The 16,447-nt window shown below is 39.6% G+C and overlaps 1 protein-coding gene and 1 long non-coding RNA gene across 9 annotated transcripts; both read left to right on the top strand.

Annotated features, from left to right (window-relative positions):
• The first annotated feature begins 1,347 nt into the window (after positions 1–1,347).
• On the top strand, positions 1,348–3,301 carry LOC131023148 (uncharacterized). Of its 2 annotated transcripts, none has more exons than XR_009101446.1 (3): positions 1,348–1,543; positions 1,606–1,670; positions 3,070–3,301. It is a non-coding gene; the product is annotated as an uncharacterized LOC131023148 (long non-coding RNA). The 2 variants fall into 2 exon arrangements; XR_009101447.1 differs by lacking the exon at positions 3,070–3,301 and adding an exon at positions 2,647–3,060 and having other exon boundaries at positions 1,354–1,543.
• A 1,527-nt stretch (positions 3,302–4,828) lies between these two features.
• Positions 4,829–9,002, top strand: LOC131023120 (DExH-box ATP-dependent RNA helicase DExH18, mitochondrial-like). Of its 7 annotated transcripts, none has more exons than XM_057952667.1 (3): positions 4,829–7,473; positions 7,828–7,897; positions 8,493–9,002. In XM_057952667.1, exons 1-2 carry the CDS (start codon positions 5,159–5,161, stop codon positions 7,880–7,882), a joined length of 2,370 nt encoding a protein of 789 aa, XP_057808650.1. In that variant the 5' UTR covers positions 4,829–5,158; the 3' UTR covers positions 7,883–7,897; positions 8,493–9,002. The 7 variants fall into 7 exon arrangements, with proteins under 7 accessions (XP_057808650.1, XP_057808663.1, XP_057808659.1 ...); XM_057952680.1 differs by having other exon boundaries at positions 8,482–9,002; XM_057952676.1 differs by having other exon boundaries at positions 8,469–9,002.
• The last annotated feature ends 7,445 nt before the right edge of the window (positions 9,003–16,447 follow it).

Below are 16,447 nucleotides of genomic sequence, written 5' to 3'. Positions count from 1 at the left end.
AAGTCGTTTTAAATGCACGAGAAGTGCTAAAAGTAAAAGATTAATTTGCATGGCATTTAATGCAAAAGTTTAATATTGGTGATCAAAGTGCACAATAATTCAAAAATCTTAGGTTTCTTATTGTTCCTTCATTTCTTTTTAATGACGTGTGATGCGAAAAAAGCAACCAAACATACCTCGTCTTACAATTTAAGTGTGGTCTGTGAATAGCATCATAAAATATGAGATATGATGATACTTGATAAGGATGACTAGATTGCATCTCATGAAATGATTTTCAGAATTTATCATATATATATATATATATATATATATATATATATATATGTTATTCTCGATATATACATATATGTCCTTTAGGGGGGCGGGTGAATTAGATGAATCAAGATATGAATATTTTATAAAATAAAAAATTAATTTTAGTTTTTAGAGCACCGACTGAGGGAATTGAGTCCCATTTAACGAGCCCTGCCCCGCTATCGCTCCCTAGGGTTTGAAGGCAGCTCAATTTCACGAGCCCGACTCGAAGGCGTTTAAGGGATGCACGTCCGTTGCACGTACCATATAATTTTAAAAAATATAATAATAATCAAATTAAATTAGGGTTTACTAGGCTTTTCTGACGTGGCAAAAATTAAATAATCCTAACACGTCACCCTCCCCCTTCCCCACCCCCACCCACACCCACACCCACACCCACCTAACACAAAGGCTTTGTAGAAATCGATCTTGACGACGTCGTCCGACTGCGACGCTTTCTTCACTGAAATGGTCGATTCGCTCTTTGCGAAGCCGGAGGCCGCGGCACCGCTCCAGACGCCGACCGCCTCCGGCGGCTCCGAGAACTATGCGTCGGTGTGGAAGCAGCAACGGAGCGTGCCGGCAGGGTCGCGAAGCAGAAGTCGAAGCCGGAGCCACAGAAGGTGTTTGTGTGACAGCCCGAAACCAAATTATTTATCTAAACTTTTTTATTTTAAATTATTTTAGATTTCAGTTATTTTTGAAGCATTTAAATTGTAAAGTCATTGAAAATTTTATTTTATATTAAGCTCACGAACTGTCTAGTTGCGCCCCTAGTTAGATATAAGACTTTGAACTATAGATTTTATCCATAATTATAGAAATTTATATTCTCAAAGGATTTAAATTGGGCCTAAATAAATTATTTGTGGTGTACTTTTATGTTGGGCTATATATAAACTTTTTATTGATTTAATGATAGAGATTTTATATTTTAAAAGCCCATTTACCATAGGCCCAAACATCACTTAACAACTTCAGAGTTGACTTTCATTTTTTTAAGAACGAATAATACGTCACATAATCTGTATCATCATATCATCAGTACAGAATTCATCATATATATAGTTTCTTTCTCAAGCTCCTCCAAATCACTTTTCCAAAACAATTTCTGTCTAGCATTTCATCCTCTCCTCTCCTCAGACAAAATTCTATGGATCTGCCCTCTGTAAATTTACTCAACAAATACAAGCTCATTCTCAGCACTTTCAATCGGTTCCCTTTCTCTCCAGAATTTCACACGGTAAATCCCATTATTTTTGTAAAAACTTCAAAACTCCATTTCAATAATCTTCTTTTGTACAGCAAAACAACCATCTTCTTGAGCAACCTCTACCCCAGAACCAAATTCAGCCATACATCAAAACCTTGTAAGTAAATATTCTTTCTCTAATGTTTTCTATAATGCATGAGCAAATACTGAATTTTTCCTTCATCACTTCAAAGAAATTAGAAGACTAGAATGAGATAGAGGGTTTTGAGGGAAAATTGGGTGAAGGGATGCTGGACAGCCGATGAAGCGAGAGAGGCGGCAGGACGGCACCGTCGGGCGCTGCCTGCGCCACGGCGGCCGGCGAATGGGGAACAGGGGGCGGCGGCAGTGGCAGGGAAGCTGTGAGCGGCGCCGTTCCTGGCGCTGCTCGGCCGTGGAAACAAGGGAGAGAGAAGATGAGGGGCAACGCCGGGCTGGAGCAGGAGATGGCAGGCGTAGCGGCGGCGATTGCGGTGGCAGGCGGTGTAGGTTAGAGGAGGAAGAGAGAGAGAAGGGTTTGGACATGTATTGGTGTGCGTGTTCTGTGAAAGAGAGATAGTGAGGAGGCGAGAGGCGAGAGGCGAGGGACGAGACGCCGGCAGAGGATTCGCCGGAGGTGGCGACGGCGTTGGAATCAGAGAGGGAGAGGAGGAGGGCGAGAGGTTGAGAGAGAAAGGGGGAGAAGAAGGAGAAGAAGAAGTGAGGGTGTGTTAACTTTTAAGAGAGAGAGATTGAAATTTGGGGTTGATTTATTAGTCACTTTTGGGGCTCTAATTTGGGCTTATGAATAAAATTGATTAATTGAAATAGGCTTTTGATTTAATTAATATCCTAAATAAGAAGTCCCATTTATTTCATTACATTAACTGGCTCACGATTATTTGAAGTTTTTATATATATACATATATAAAATGAAATTATCATTTTATGGTTTCAAATTATTTTATGTAAACAAGGAATGATTTTAAAGATCTTTTGAAATTTATTAGACCAACAAATTTTAATGGTCTTACAAGAATAAATTTATAAGATTTAAATTATTTTTAAGTTCATTTTTAGGCCCTTATATTTTATTATTGAATTTATATGACTAGGTGCGGCGCGACTAGGACAGAACTTTCATTACATTACTCAAGTCAGTTATCAAGTTCAAGTTTCAAGTGTGAGATTTATTTAATACATGTTATTAATTTTAATCCATTTTAATATTATGTATTTATCATATGTGAGTTAAATTATATATATCGCTAGGGGCCCGTTGAATGGGTCTAGGACGGAAAGGTCCTTGGTATGCCAAAATGCGATTTAAATGTAAAAGTTAAGGTTGCAACCATATATTAAATGACCAGGGGCCCGCTGAATGGGTCCAGGACGAAAAGGTCATTTGTATGCCACCGTGCAAGTAAATGTTATGAATGTTAATATCGTATGTGTTACCGTTTTATTAACTTGGACAATTATTGCATATTCCCACATTGAGTATACTCTGTATGCTCATCCCACATTTAACATTTTAGGTTATTGCTGTTCGAGACGCGTGGAGAGTCGAATGAGCACATCAAGCCATTTTGCAAATAGTTGACTTCAATTGCAATGACATCTAAGCATCTAATGCTTTACTTAGTAAAGTTTTGTGTTTTAAATTAATTTCAAATTATGATTGAATTAATAGTTAAATATCTTCATGGCTTATTTATGTCATGATTTGGGACAAATGTGTTGATTGTTGGCTTTAAATCAAAGTTAGTATTTGAGTATATTATTTAAAAGTTGAAATCTTTAAAGTTGTTTTAAAAAGTATTTTAAAAATTTATTTAAAAGTGTTTTAAAGGTTTATATCATTTCAAGGTTTACATTATTTAAATATATATATATATATATATATATATATATATATATATATATAGACTTCCGCATTAAATATTTATTTAAAAATTTAAAGTTAACACTTTAATTAGATTAGGGTGTTACAATTCGGCCGGAGAGGAGTGTGTGTGAGAGAGGGAGTGAAGAGTGTGTGTGTGTCAGTGTGATTTGACATTTCTGATGCCATGTTGGCATTCCGGCTTCCACGTTGGTGGTCCGGTTGCCAAATCTGATTTAATTTAGTCGAAAAATGTCTCCGGATCGACATTGCAATTAATTAAAAAATCGTTATATTTTTTGCTTCAATTAAAACATTTGTTAAAAAACCATATTTGAAATAATGTCAGGTATTTTCATGCAATTTACCCTAACATGCAATTTACCCTAATTTAAATAATCTATTGAAATTCTCGGCACTCTCCTGAATTCAAATTTAAGTTTGTAGATTGATATTAGCCTATTTACTATTATCATTTCACATAATAAATTTAAATAAATATCAATCATAAAATTTAAATTTAAATTTAAATATCTGGCATTCGAGATTTATTCTCATTTATTTTAATAGCATTTGATCATTTTAAGTGGATATTTTCTCTATTTGAATATATATTACTCCTTTCATCCCTCAAATATTTTCCTAAGAGAGGGTAACATGAATTTTAATAAAAATTAGTTGAGTATTTGATAAATGGAGAATGAGTCCCACAAAAAGTGAAAATTGTAAGAGTAATAGTAATGCAATTATTTCCAAAAGTAAGTTAAGAAGATATTTTGGGGACGGACCAAAATGAAAAGAGAAGAAGATGTTTTGTAAGAGTATAGTGAGTGCAATTATTTCCAAAAGTAAGTTAATAAGATGTTTTTGGGACAGAGCAAAATGAAAAGAGAGAAAGATATTTGAGGGACAGAGGAAGTAATTATCGAAACTAAAATTTTTCAGAGAAAAAACAAGATGCGTTAAATAACACTCAAATTACAAAAAATATAAAGAACGATCGGAATTCCAATTCCAACTAATAATAATAACAAACTTGAAATCATATATTCTTAGGGTCTGTTTACTTTGATAAAAGAAGAGAGAAAAAATATATTTAATCAATTTTTCATTATTTTCACATATTTACTATGATGGAAAAAAAAATTAGGACATGGTGGAATATTATATCGGACAATCTTTTTCACTCATTTTTTCTCCAATATTAGATAATATTATCCTAAAGTAGGAATGTGAAATATTTTTTAATATTTTTTTATTTTTTTCATCTCTAATAAATATATAATTAAAAAAAATGATACAAATACTTTTTCATATTTTCTTATTCATCATTTTTCAATAAAAATTTTACAATCAATAATTGATATGAAGATAAATTTCATTTCAATATCTACTTGTCGAAGGTTTAGGGTTTTAGTAAGATGAAAACAGTTGCCATCCATTTTTCTGCGTCGCACGCATTCCCAAATTAACAATCGATCTTCTCTCACATCATTTTTAATTTTTTGGCAATTTATAACTTTTTGTTGCTCATATCTTCCGTGAGAATAGCTCGGCTCAAACCTTTCCACCACCGCCAACTGCCTCAACTCCGCCGGCCGGAGCCTGCTTGAATCGCGTTCGAAGTTGAGGAATTCCCTTCCCTTGCCGACGAATATGTGCTTTAGGTTACTTTATTCTTACCTTTCATCGCACTAGAATTTAAATTTTGGGCGTTTTGATTTTCGTGAATCGGTTAATCAATGGCAAGAGGTACGGCGAAACGCCTCCTTTCTCTTTATTCCTGCAAGACTAGGAATTTGTATGCGGTGAGGAATTCAGTTTCAGGTCGTTTCGTCCATCATTCTCGCCCTGCCCTAGTTCATAGTGTTGCTGCGCTGCAAATTCCTAACCATTTACAGCTGCCGCAGCGCGAGCTCATTGAATTCACGAAGTTTGGTGTTTTCCCCTATTTTCGTGGACATTGCTTTTGCTCCTTGTCAGAAAATGAGAAGCTTACCCTTGATTCATCTAAAATTGTTGAAAATCAAGTCGAAGCGAATGATATTGATGAAGAAGAAAGAATGTTTGAGTCTGAAAATGAATGCGTGAGCTTGGAGGAAAAGAAGACAAATTTTGTCGAGATAGCGCTTAGGGATCCCTTGGAAATATATAAAGAGCTTAAAGAAGCCCCAGATTCTAAGATGCAGTCCCGCAGTGATTGGGATACTGTGAGTGAGATTTGTAGGTGTTTTTGTCAGTCCGGTTGGGCTTCGAATCAGGCTCTAGCCGTTTATATTGGTGCCTCATTTTTCCCCCTTGCTGGGAGAAAGTTTGGCAGTTTTTTCAAGAAGAAATGTAGCAATGATTTAGTTAAGTACTTGGTATCCCTCGGCCCTGGTGATCAAGCTGATAGGTTTTTGTTCCCAATTTTCGTTGAGTTTTGCATGGAAGAGTTTCCTGATGAAATTAAGAGGTTTAGGGGAATGGTGGAGTCTGCAGACATGACTCGGCCGCACACTTGGTTCCCCTTTGCTAGGGCAATGAAGCGGAAGATTATTTATCACTGTGGTCCGACTAACAGTGGCAAAACATATAATGCACTGCAAAGGTTTATGGAGGCAAAGAAAGGTGTGTATTGTAGTCCTCTTAGGTTGTTAGCCATGGAGGTTTTTGATAGGGTGAATGCATCAGGGGTTTATTGTAGTCTAGTCACGGGACAGGAGAAGAAGGAATTTCCTTTCTCGAATCATGTTGCTTGCACTGTTGAGATGGTATCAACAGACGAGCTATATGAAGTGGCTGTTATTGATGAGATTCAGATGATAGCTGATCCTTGCCGAGGTTATGCTTGGACTAGAGCATTGCTTGGCCTGAAGGCTGACGAGGTCCATTTATGTGGCGATCCTAGTGTTCTGGATGTGGTTCGGAAGATTTGTTCAGATACTGGAGATGAACTTGTGGAACAGCGCTATGAGAGATTTAAGCCTCTTGTGGTTGAGGCAAAGACCCTCGAAGGAGATTTGAAAAATGTGAGGTCAGGAGACTGTATTGTTGCATTCTCGAGGAAAGAAATATTTGAGGTTAAATTAGCAATTGAGAAGTATACAAAACACCGTTGTTGTGTAATCTATGGTGCCTTGCCACCAGAGACTCGTCGCCACCAAGCTTCTCTGTTTAATGAGCAAGATAATGAATTTGACGTCTTGGTAGCAAGTGATGCAGTGGGCATGGGGTTAAATTTAAATATCCGAAGGGTTGTCTTTTATAACCTCTGTAAGTACAATGGTGATAAAATGGTCCCAGTTCCAGCATCACAGGTGAAACAGATTGCTGGAAGAGCTGGTCGGAGAGGCAGTCGGTATCCTGATGGACTGACCACTACCCTTCATCTAGAAGATTTGGAATACTTGATTGAGTGCTTGCAGAAGCCTTTTGATGAGGTTAAACGAGTTGGCCTTTATCCCTTCTTCGAGCAAGTTGAGCTATTTGCAGCACAACTTCCTGATCTGAAATTTCCCAAGCTCCTTGAGAAATTTAGTGAGAACTGCCGCCTTGATGGGTGTTATTTTCTGGCCCAGAATCTGCATATAAGGAAAATAGCTAATATGCTGGAGAGGATTCAGGGTTTATCACTGGGAGACCGATTCTATTTTTGCTTTGCCCCGGTGAACATCAGGGATCCTAAAGCAATGTACCATCTGATGAAGTTTGCTCATTCATACGCTCAGGCGCTTCCGGTCAATATAGCTATGGGCATGCCCAAATGTGCTGCTCGTAATGATGCAGAGCTTTTGGACCTTGAGACTAGGCACCAAGTGGTGTCAATGTATTTATGGTTGTCTAATCACTTTGAAGAGGAACAATTTCCATATATTAAGAAGGCCGAGTCGATGGCTACAGATATTGCTGAGTTGTTGGGTGAGTCACTTCTCAGGGCATGCTGGAAACCAGAATCAAGAGGTGCACTAAAATCAAAGTCGCAACAAAAGCAAGATGGGGGTGCACAAACATTGAAGGCACAAGAGAAGGAAGATGGTTATCAGAGGCCAATGTCAATCATCAAATTACGTGAACAGTAAGTCTTTCAAATTGTTTGGTATGGTGTATAGCCAATCTAGTCAAGCATTAAGTTATGTGGAAAGTAAGTTACTTGAATTGTTTGGTATGATAAAGTATAGCCAATTCTATGTGTGTAAATGCCTAGGTGATCAAGATGAAACTCTTGTTCAAAAACTAACTCAAATGTGCTTAGTTTTTCTATTCGCTGGCTGCAATGTTCATCTGGAAGGTTCTAGGGATGGATTGAATATTGGATACTTGAGATTACTTTTGATTTGGAAATACAGACTGGTGGCATGGATTGGGCATTCTGATCGATATGCTAAACCATTTCAGCAAACAGATTCTCAGCTCATCTTCTTTTCTGCAGAAATAGGCGAGAGAATTCTCAGACTATGCAGAAACCGGAGAAAGCAACTGCCTAAATCCTGGTTATGAGGGTAACATAACTCTCTCGCATCACAAATATATTCTGATTAAAACTGCCTTGTGCAGCTTCCCAATTGCTTGTTTAGATAAGTACTCCATGTGTTCAGATCACTTTTGGGGGAAAAACATAGCTCGAATAGAAACTGTTTTTTGCTTCATTCAGCTCTTGAGTGAGTAACATATCTTTCAGATTGCTTGTTTAAGCATGATGCTATGAGAATATTAGTTTTGATAAACATGCATTCCTGTCTTATAATGCAGTATAAGTTTCTTCTGTGTTTCTCTGTATAATTTAGTCAATTAATCTAAATTCCAAATGTTGGTGAATATACCCCTCGAAATAAGGTTAGAGTTCACTTATTGCACATGCTAGTCCTTTGAAACTAAAGATGCTTCCACGATTGGAGCCATAGTAAGTTAGTAACACTTCTGTCTATTCTGAATTTTTTATGTCTTTCATGTCTGACCATCTAATGTTGAAATCTAGATGATTTAGTATATCCGGACTTCATTGAATTATTTGAGTTCCCTCCTCTGAATATTCACTCCTTTACTATGTACTTATATTGCTGATCATGTCAGCCTCTGCTGTTAGGAACTGTAAAGTCGGAACTGCAGTGGAGTGATCCTTCTTCCTCAGGTGGAATACAACAGATTTGTCAGCGTTGTCATTGACTTGAGATCGATAGCAGCACTCCTCTCCGCTCCATGCTACGAGCTCTGTTCTTCTAGTTAGCAGTTGCTCCACGAATTTCAAGGACAAATTTTAAGTTTGGAAGACTACTCAGGTGATCTCTTTCAAGTTCAATCAGTGTCAAAAGGAAGGATGCCAGTGACTAGAATTATGGGGTGAATCTTTTACTGATTTAGGGGAAATTTTGGTGAATTAAAAGAGTATTGTGGTGATCTGATCATTTTGAAATAGGGTTAGAGAAGCATGCAGCAAAAACCTCTATTGTAGCATAGGAACTGCCTAATTTTATTTAAGTTTCAGATTTGACCTTATTAGAATTTATTATTTAGGTTCTATTTAAATTTTGCGTTTGACACTTGGTAAATTGTAGTTTGGCAGCCCTGGATCTGGAATAAATGCTTATAAATATTCTCATCCTAAAAGTAGTTATGAACAGATGTATTTTCTACCTTATTAATGTATTCCTAATATTTTAATGAGAGAAAATATTAATATGAAGAATATTAGAACAATTATAGAAACAAAAACAAAAATCTAAGGTAAACAGATTATCTCAACTGCTATTTGAATTGGGTTAAACCTTGGAAATTTATAATGTTAAATCCAAATTCCTATTCTGAATAATTTCTTGATGATTCTTTCTATTTATTTATTTGAGTATTATTCAAATATGATGCAACTTCCATTTTTTTTGGTTTGTTAAACCATCATGGTTTCAAATGTAGCTTGTCAATTAGTTTTTTTTTTTTTTTTTTTTGTTCAGTAAAGTAAAACTTTTATTGAAAGAAAATGTATCAAGGCATCAGGAATGCCAATCAAAACAAGAAAACAAGTTTGAAGTCTTTGGAACACCAAGAAGTAAAAGGAATTCCTAACTCCACGATTTTGTAGGCCTCGTTCCAACTCCAAAGTCTCCCCTTAATCTGTAATACAAGTCTATCAATATCCCAAGCCTTGTCCTGAAAACGACTACCATTCCTGCTTTCCCAGAGCAACCACACTGTTCCAGCCCACAAAGCTTTAAGCAATCTTCTTTCTCTCTTCTTTTTTCCAGCCGCAATGAAAGAAATGAAGTGTTGAAATATACCTCTCGGATTTGCCGTTTTGATGTCAAGCCATTGAAAGATCTGTTCCCACACCGCCGCTGCTTTCGGGCAATGTAGGAACAGGTGTTCCGTCGTTTCCTCATTAGAAACACATGCATTGCACCATCTCTCCTCCACGCTGATCTGGACATTTCTTCTACTCAGATTATCGCATGTTGCCAATCTGTTTCTAAGACATCTCCATGCCGTCACCTTGGCTTTATTTGGTGTTGGGGCCTTCCAAACCTTTGCCATCTCTAAAGGTAAAACTTGTTGCTCCTGTCTTGTTTTTGCCACAATTTCATATGCCGACTTGATTGTGAAGCATCCATCTGATGTCGCCTTCCAATTCCATTCGTCTGTTACATCTACACAAGGAGCAAAATCAGCAATCACCAACCGGAGATCCTCCGCAAACCCTTTCTCCCTCTCCCTTAACTTCCTCCTCCACTCCACCCTCCACACCCACGACCCTCCCTCCCAACACCCGCTTTCACCAACCAGCCTTTTCTTGTTCAGACTCAAATTATACAATCTCGGAAACACAAACTTAAGGGGTTTGTCAACCGCCCACACATCCTCCCAGAAGCTTGTCTCCAGCCCATCCCCAATTCTTCGCCTCAAATTATTGATGAACCACCGATCTCTCCTTCCTCCTTCCTTATCCACAATTTTCTGCCACCACCCTTTCTGTCCACCTCTTCCCGCCACCGAACATTCACCCCCTTCCCCCCACACTAGCTCCCCATAAATCGATTTAATCACCCTTACCCACAGAGCTTTCCCCTCCCCTAAAAACCTCCAGAGCCACTTACTTAACAGCACCTGATTAAACCAATCTATATTCCGAAACCCCAGACCTCCTGAATCCTTATTAAGGCACAAGGTATTCCACTTAAACCAGGTGATACCCCCCGTCTGTGTACCTCCTCCCCACAGAAATTTGGAGAACAGTGAATTAAGTTCCTTAATCACCGCTTTAGGAATGAAAGCGAGGGATAATTGATAGACCGGGATGGATTGCAACACCGATTTGACAAGAGTAATTCGCCCTGCCAGCGAAAGATGTCTTTTCTTCCAACTTGCCACTTTGTTTGAGACTTTATCAACCAAAAACTTCCAATCTCCAACACCATTGCTGCGCCCCCCCACTTTAGTACCCAAGTATTTGCACGGAAAGGATCCGATCTTGCACATGAGTAGCGATGCCCATCTCCTCTCAACTGCCTCATCCACTCCCACTGTCAGAAGATAGCTTTTGTCGAAATTTACAGCTAAACCAGAGACGAACTGGAAGAGAATCAGGAGTTTCTTTACGCTCTCCATATTCTTGTCATCTGCCTCCAACAAGAAGATAGTATCGTCCGCGTACTGCAGATGTGAAATTGGCACTTTATCCTTGCCAATCTTCGCCGGAACTAGGAACTGCCTCTCAGCTGCTCTTTCAATGAACTCGTTGAGCCCTTCCGCCACAATAAGGAAAAGGAAAGGTGACAACGGGTCACCCTGTCTCAAACCTCTCTCCATTTTGAAGTCTCCCGTCGATGACCCGTTCACCAATACACTTGCCGTTCCAGATTCCAGACACCCTTTAATCCACTTCCTCCAAACTCCGTCAAAGTTAAGTCGATCGAGAAGCATATCCAAGAAATCCCATTGCACAGAATCGTATGCTTTTGCGAAGTCAATCTTGAAGAAAATACGACTCAATCTCTTCTTTTTTGCCTCAAAAATAGCTTCATTCAGGATAACCACCCCATCTAGGATGAAGCGGCCCTTGACAAACGCACTTTGATTATCGGAAATGATCGACCCCATAACCCTCTTCAATCTCTCTGCCAAGATTTTAGCCACAATTTTGAACAAGCTGGTGATAAGAGAAATTGGTCGAAAATCATCGAGCGACCCAGCCCCTTCTTTCTTCGGAATCAGAACAATAAAAGAGGCGTTACCTCCTTTCGGAATTTTCCCGTTTTCGTGAAATTCCTTCAAAACCTGGAGTAAATGCTCTTTAACCACGTGCCACGCCGCTCTCCAGAATGTGAAGTTAAATCCATCGGGTCCCGGACTCTTGTCTCCACAATAGCTCCAAACTGCTTCTTTAATCTCGTCCAAATCAAAATCCCTGCTCATCCACTGCCTCTCGTCATTTGAAATTTTCCTCCTCATGAAGTCCAGGGGGAAATCAGGCATCAGTCGTTCTTTCCTTTTGAAAAAAGCTTCAAAATGATTTCTCACTCTAGCTTTAACCTCTTCCGGTTTAGATATCCACGAGTTTTCAAAGAGCATTCCGCCAATCTCATTTTTAACCCATCTCCCCCGAATTGCCCTATGGAAAAAACCCGAATTAGTGTCTCCCTCTTTTAGCCATTTGATTTTGGCTTTCTGTTGCAGCATTATCTGTTTATTCTTGATTTGAAGGGAGAGCAGGGCTTGAATCTCATTTCTCCTGATCACCTCTGATTCTTCAAGACCTCTCTGTTCGTCCACCTTATCCTTCTCTTGAAGTTCCTTCTGAAGTTCTTTGATTTTGTGGTCAATCTCACCGAAAGAAGTCCGATTCCACACCTTCAACGCCTCTTTGAGTTTCTTCAGTTTCTCCTTAACCTCAAAAAAGCTCCATCCCCCCACATTAGTCTCCGTCCAAACCTGCTTGACCATCTCCTCGAACTCCGAATGATTCACCCATGCATTGAGGAACCGAAAAGGTCTTGGTCCCCAATCCTCCGATCTTGTAGTGAGAATAATCGGACAGTGATCCGAAATTGAACGTTGAAGTCCTCGTGCCGACGTTCCTTCCCAAGTAGCCATCCAATTCTCATTTACGAGGAAGCGATCAATCTTACTCTTGCACTTTCCATTTGGTTTGTACCAAGTAAACTTCCGACCTTGAGTTTTAATTTCCTCCAAATCGTTCTCCCGGATAAATTCTTCAAAACTTCTTGCATCAGCCGCTCCAAACGCCTCCCCACTGCCCACACGTTCATCCCTCCTCCTAACTGAGTTAAAGTCTCCCAATATACAGATACTCCTATCCGTATTTTGTTCCACAATTGTGCTTAAGGCATCCCACAAGATCCGCTTATCCCCTGAGCCGGCTGGTGCGTACACATTGATGATGCAACATAAGATATCACCCTCCTTGTACCTACCATTCACCACCACCGCCCCCGGTAAATTCCACGTACTAGAGGCTTCGAAAACCTCCCTATTCCACAAGCAAACAATTCCTCCCGCCCTTCCCTCCGAATTCCTAATCGCTATGTCTGTATAGTTAGACCCCCACCGAGATTTACAGAACAAATCCCTGAACACCTCCATCTTTGTCTCCTGTAAGCAACAAAAATCGATCTTCTGCCCCTTCACCAAATCAGTAACATCTCTCTGCTTCGCAACACTCCCCAAGCCCCGAATGTTATAAGATAACAAATTCATTAAACATTCCTCAAAATACTCCCAGCAATTTCACAAGAAAGAAAATTACCTTGCGCCTCAATCTGTCGAGCAACTTCTTCGTCTGGAATTCGACTTGAAAGCCCCATCTTCTTTCCAAAATCCCAGATATGCTGACCTGAAATTTGCTCCCCAACTGTCGTCTCCTGCCCTTCTTCGTTTTCCCCCTCTCTTTCTTGCTCTGCCACTTCCTCCCCCCTTCCATCAATTGGCTCTAAATCTGAAATGAAAAGTTCTCATTTCTCTTTCTCCATGGCTTTATTCTTTTTCTTTTCTCTCCCTTTTTTTCCTTTTGAATTTCGATCACCAAACGTTTTGCTTTGCTTTAGACGACTTCCTACGTCGGAGCTGAAAATCGGAAGCTCGTTCACTTCAATCCTTTGCCCTTCCTCTTCCCTCGACTTGTCCTCAACAACATTTTTGGCACCTTGACATTCGCTGTACACAACTGAAACGACTTCTTCCCTTTCCTGAATAGCGCTTCTATTCTCTCCTTGCCCTTGGGTTGACATTAAGGAATGACCTCCCTCACTAACGCTTCTTCCTGGCCCATCAAGAGAAACACCAGTAAAGCCACCAATTTGGCTTTTTTCCTGTACTTTCTGAAAATTGGCCCAATTCTGTTCGTCTAAAATCTGATTTGTGCTTTGAAAAGCGTGGCAGTCCATCTGTCCATCATTAACGAATGGCTGAGTCTCACCTACGTCCCCAACCAAATTCAAAAGCATTTTCGATCCTCCCTCCACCGTCCCCTCATAATTAGTTTCCTCAACAAACGTGTCTGCAACGGTTTGGATCGAAGGAGACGAAACGTTGATTTCTTGAAGAACCGAAACGTCACCATCCCTTTCACAGCTCTCGTTTCGGTCTCTGATGGTTGCAGCTGTCGGATCCATGGACTCCTCTCCGCTCATCCATCCCGACTCCGACCCCAAATCCTCGAGCACCGACTCTCCGATCATAGAAGAGAAAGGGTTCTCGTGAATTTCCTCAATGCGGAACGTGAACCTTGCTCCATTAATACAACACTCCATCACTTGATCAATTGATCTAAGGCCCGTGGAAATTTGAATCAAAGCAACATCCAATTTTTCTTTTTCTTTTGTCTTCTCATGCATCTTCAACACTCTACCGAACTTTGCAGTTGCCAACTCAAAGAAACGAGTATTCCATGCATGTAGTGGAATCCCGGCCCACCTCGTCCACACAACTCGTTGTTGAAACACATCCACAACGTTCCATTTCCTCTTCCATTGAAACCAGAACTCGCTCCATTCATCCATCTCAGTTAAAACTTTTTCTGTTGGTGCGTCGCAGACACTACGAATCAACACCAAATTTCCTCCCATCGTCGTCACTTTCAGTTTCCCAGCACTTTCACTATTGATTTCTTCATTAATCTCTTCCCACAAGAACTCATCTTTGATAAAACCCGTGAAGGCTCCATCTAGCCATCGTGTTTCCTCATCCGAAGTTTTGAACTGAATCAAATCTGAATGTCCTGACTCCCCTTCTTTGGATCCAGTGAGAACCTCCTTAAAAGAAACCCCCAACATCCTTTTTGCGTCATGCACGCGCTTTGGCTTGTCCGGCTTTCTACCTGCGTCAGATTTGATTCCCTTCCCTTTACTTCCTTGTACCTTCACTTCTCTCTGGAATCTCGGTTTGTAAACCCTAATTTTATAGCTCCCAATCCACAACTTATTCAGCTGCTCCAGCAAACCGTCACTATCTTCAACGTCTTCGAAGCGGACAAAACCGAAAGGCTTCCCTTTTTTGTCTCTCTTTCTTGGACAAAAGATGTCTGTCGGTTCTCGCACAGAACCGAACTTTCTTCTCAAAAAATCGAAACTACATTCTTCTGGAATGTTGTTGAAAAAGAATGTAACTCTTTGTGCTTCATTCTCATCTCTTTCTTTCCAAATTTTCGAAAACATTTGAGTCTTTTGGTTAAACTGCTTCTTCACCATCCCATCGGCTCCGATCCTCACCGCCCCTCGTCTCCTCACCACTCTCCAGACCTCCTCTCCCATCTCTCAAATGGAACTATTCTGCCATTAACATTTACCAACAAACATTCATCACACTTCACACAACTCCAGCAACACCAATCAGTTGAGCACAATCGTGGTAATTTTCTATCTCGAGCATTCAATTCAGTTCGCATCCATATTTAGCATAATCAATGTTCATCTACCTCAAAAATCCATGAGATACTTTACAACATTGAGAAAGTTAGACTTAGCTTAGTGAAGAAGGGCCGACTGCCGAAGGAAACGGCAAACCCCAACTGCCGGAATGGAGAAGGAAGGATGGCTCTCTGATCAAACGTTGAATTTGAGACAAGCGGCAAGCTCTCCTTGGCGCGGATCTTGGAGGGTCCTCAAGGTCCTCAAGGCTGCGAACCTGGGCACCGATCGGAGATGGGCGCGTACATGGTTGCGGATCTTGAATGGCAGCGGATCTAGGCGAGATCGACTGCACGTGGCCAGGACCGGATTCTTCGTGGTTTCGTGTCTTTATAATTCTCCTGCTCGTATTTATCCGCCGGAAAATCTGTTCACAATTGCAGATGCAGATTTTTGCCCGGTGATTTCTTCGGTCAAGATCAATTCTGTAGCTTGTCAATTAGTACCATAAATTTGAAGAGAGTGTTATTAATTTCTTTGATAGGTTACCAAAGTCTACTTGTTCGTGAGTTAGTTGCAGAATTAGTTGCCTATAATATCCATTTTATTAACAACCAAACGTTGAAACAATGCTCTCTTTTGTCCTTTCAAAAACAATAATGTATATCTAAAACGAAAGCCGAAACAGCATACATTCTTCAAAAATGTTTACAAGGTTAAATTTGGGAAACTAAATAACAATATTAAGATTTGGTTTCAGCCAATACACATTATCGATTTCTTCAGTATTAAAACGTCATTTCAACGGTATTATATCAGATAAATTTCGTCGAGAAAATTGGCATGCCAAATTTTTCACAAATCAAAAAGGTAATTGTACTATCAAATTACAATATATCGAGTTTTAAAAAAATCGAGCAAAATGCATATTTTATTTAGCAATCATCCGTAAAAATAACCAAAATTTTCTTCAATTATTTTTTCCCTTTAATTACTCCACTTTTCATATTCCCATCTTCCGACAAAATCCCATGCATCCACAAAAAACATATTATCTCCAAATATAAATTTTAAAAATAAAATAAAATCCAAGCGGATTTAATCTTCCACAAACTGTCCAAATCAACGGCCAAACAACGCATTAAATATCACTCCGTTACGCCGTCCCCACTCCACTGCATGGCCTACTCGTGTCAACTG

The sequence above is a fragment of the Salvia miltiorrhiza genome, chromosome 1 (assembly GCF_028751815.1).
Source record: "Salvia miltiorrhiza cultivar Shanhuang (shh) chromosome 1, IMPLAD_Smil_shh, whole genome shotgun sequence".
NCBI classification, from domain to species: domain Eukaryota; kingdom Viridiplantae; phylum Streptophyta; class Magnoliopsida; order Lamiales; family Lamiaceae; genus Salvia; species Salvia miltiorrhiza.
Note: the sequence above shows the minus strand (reverse complement) of the source record. Positions and strands in the feature narration are given on the sequence as shown.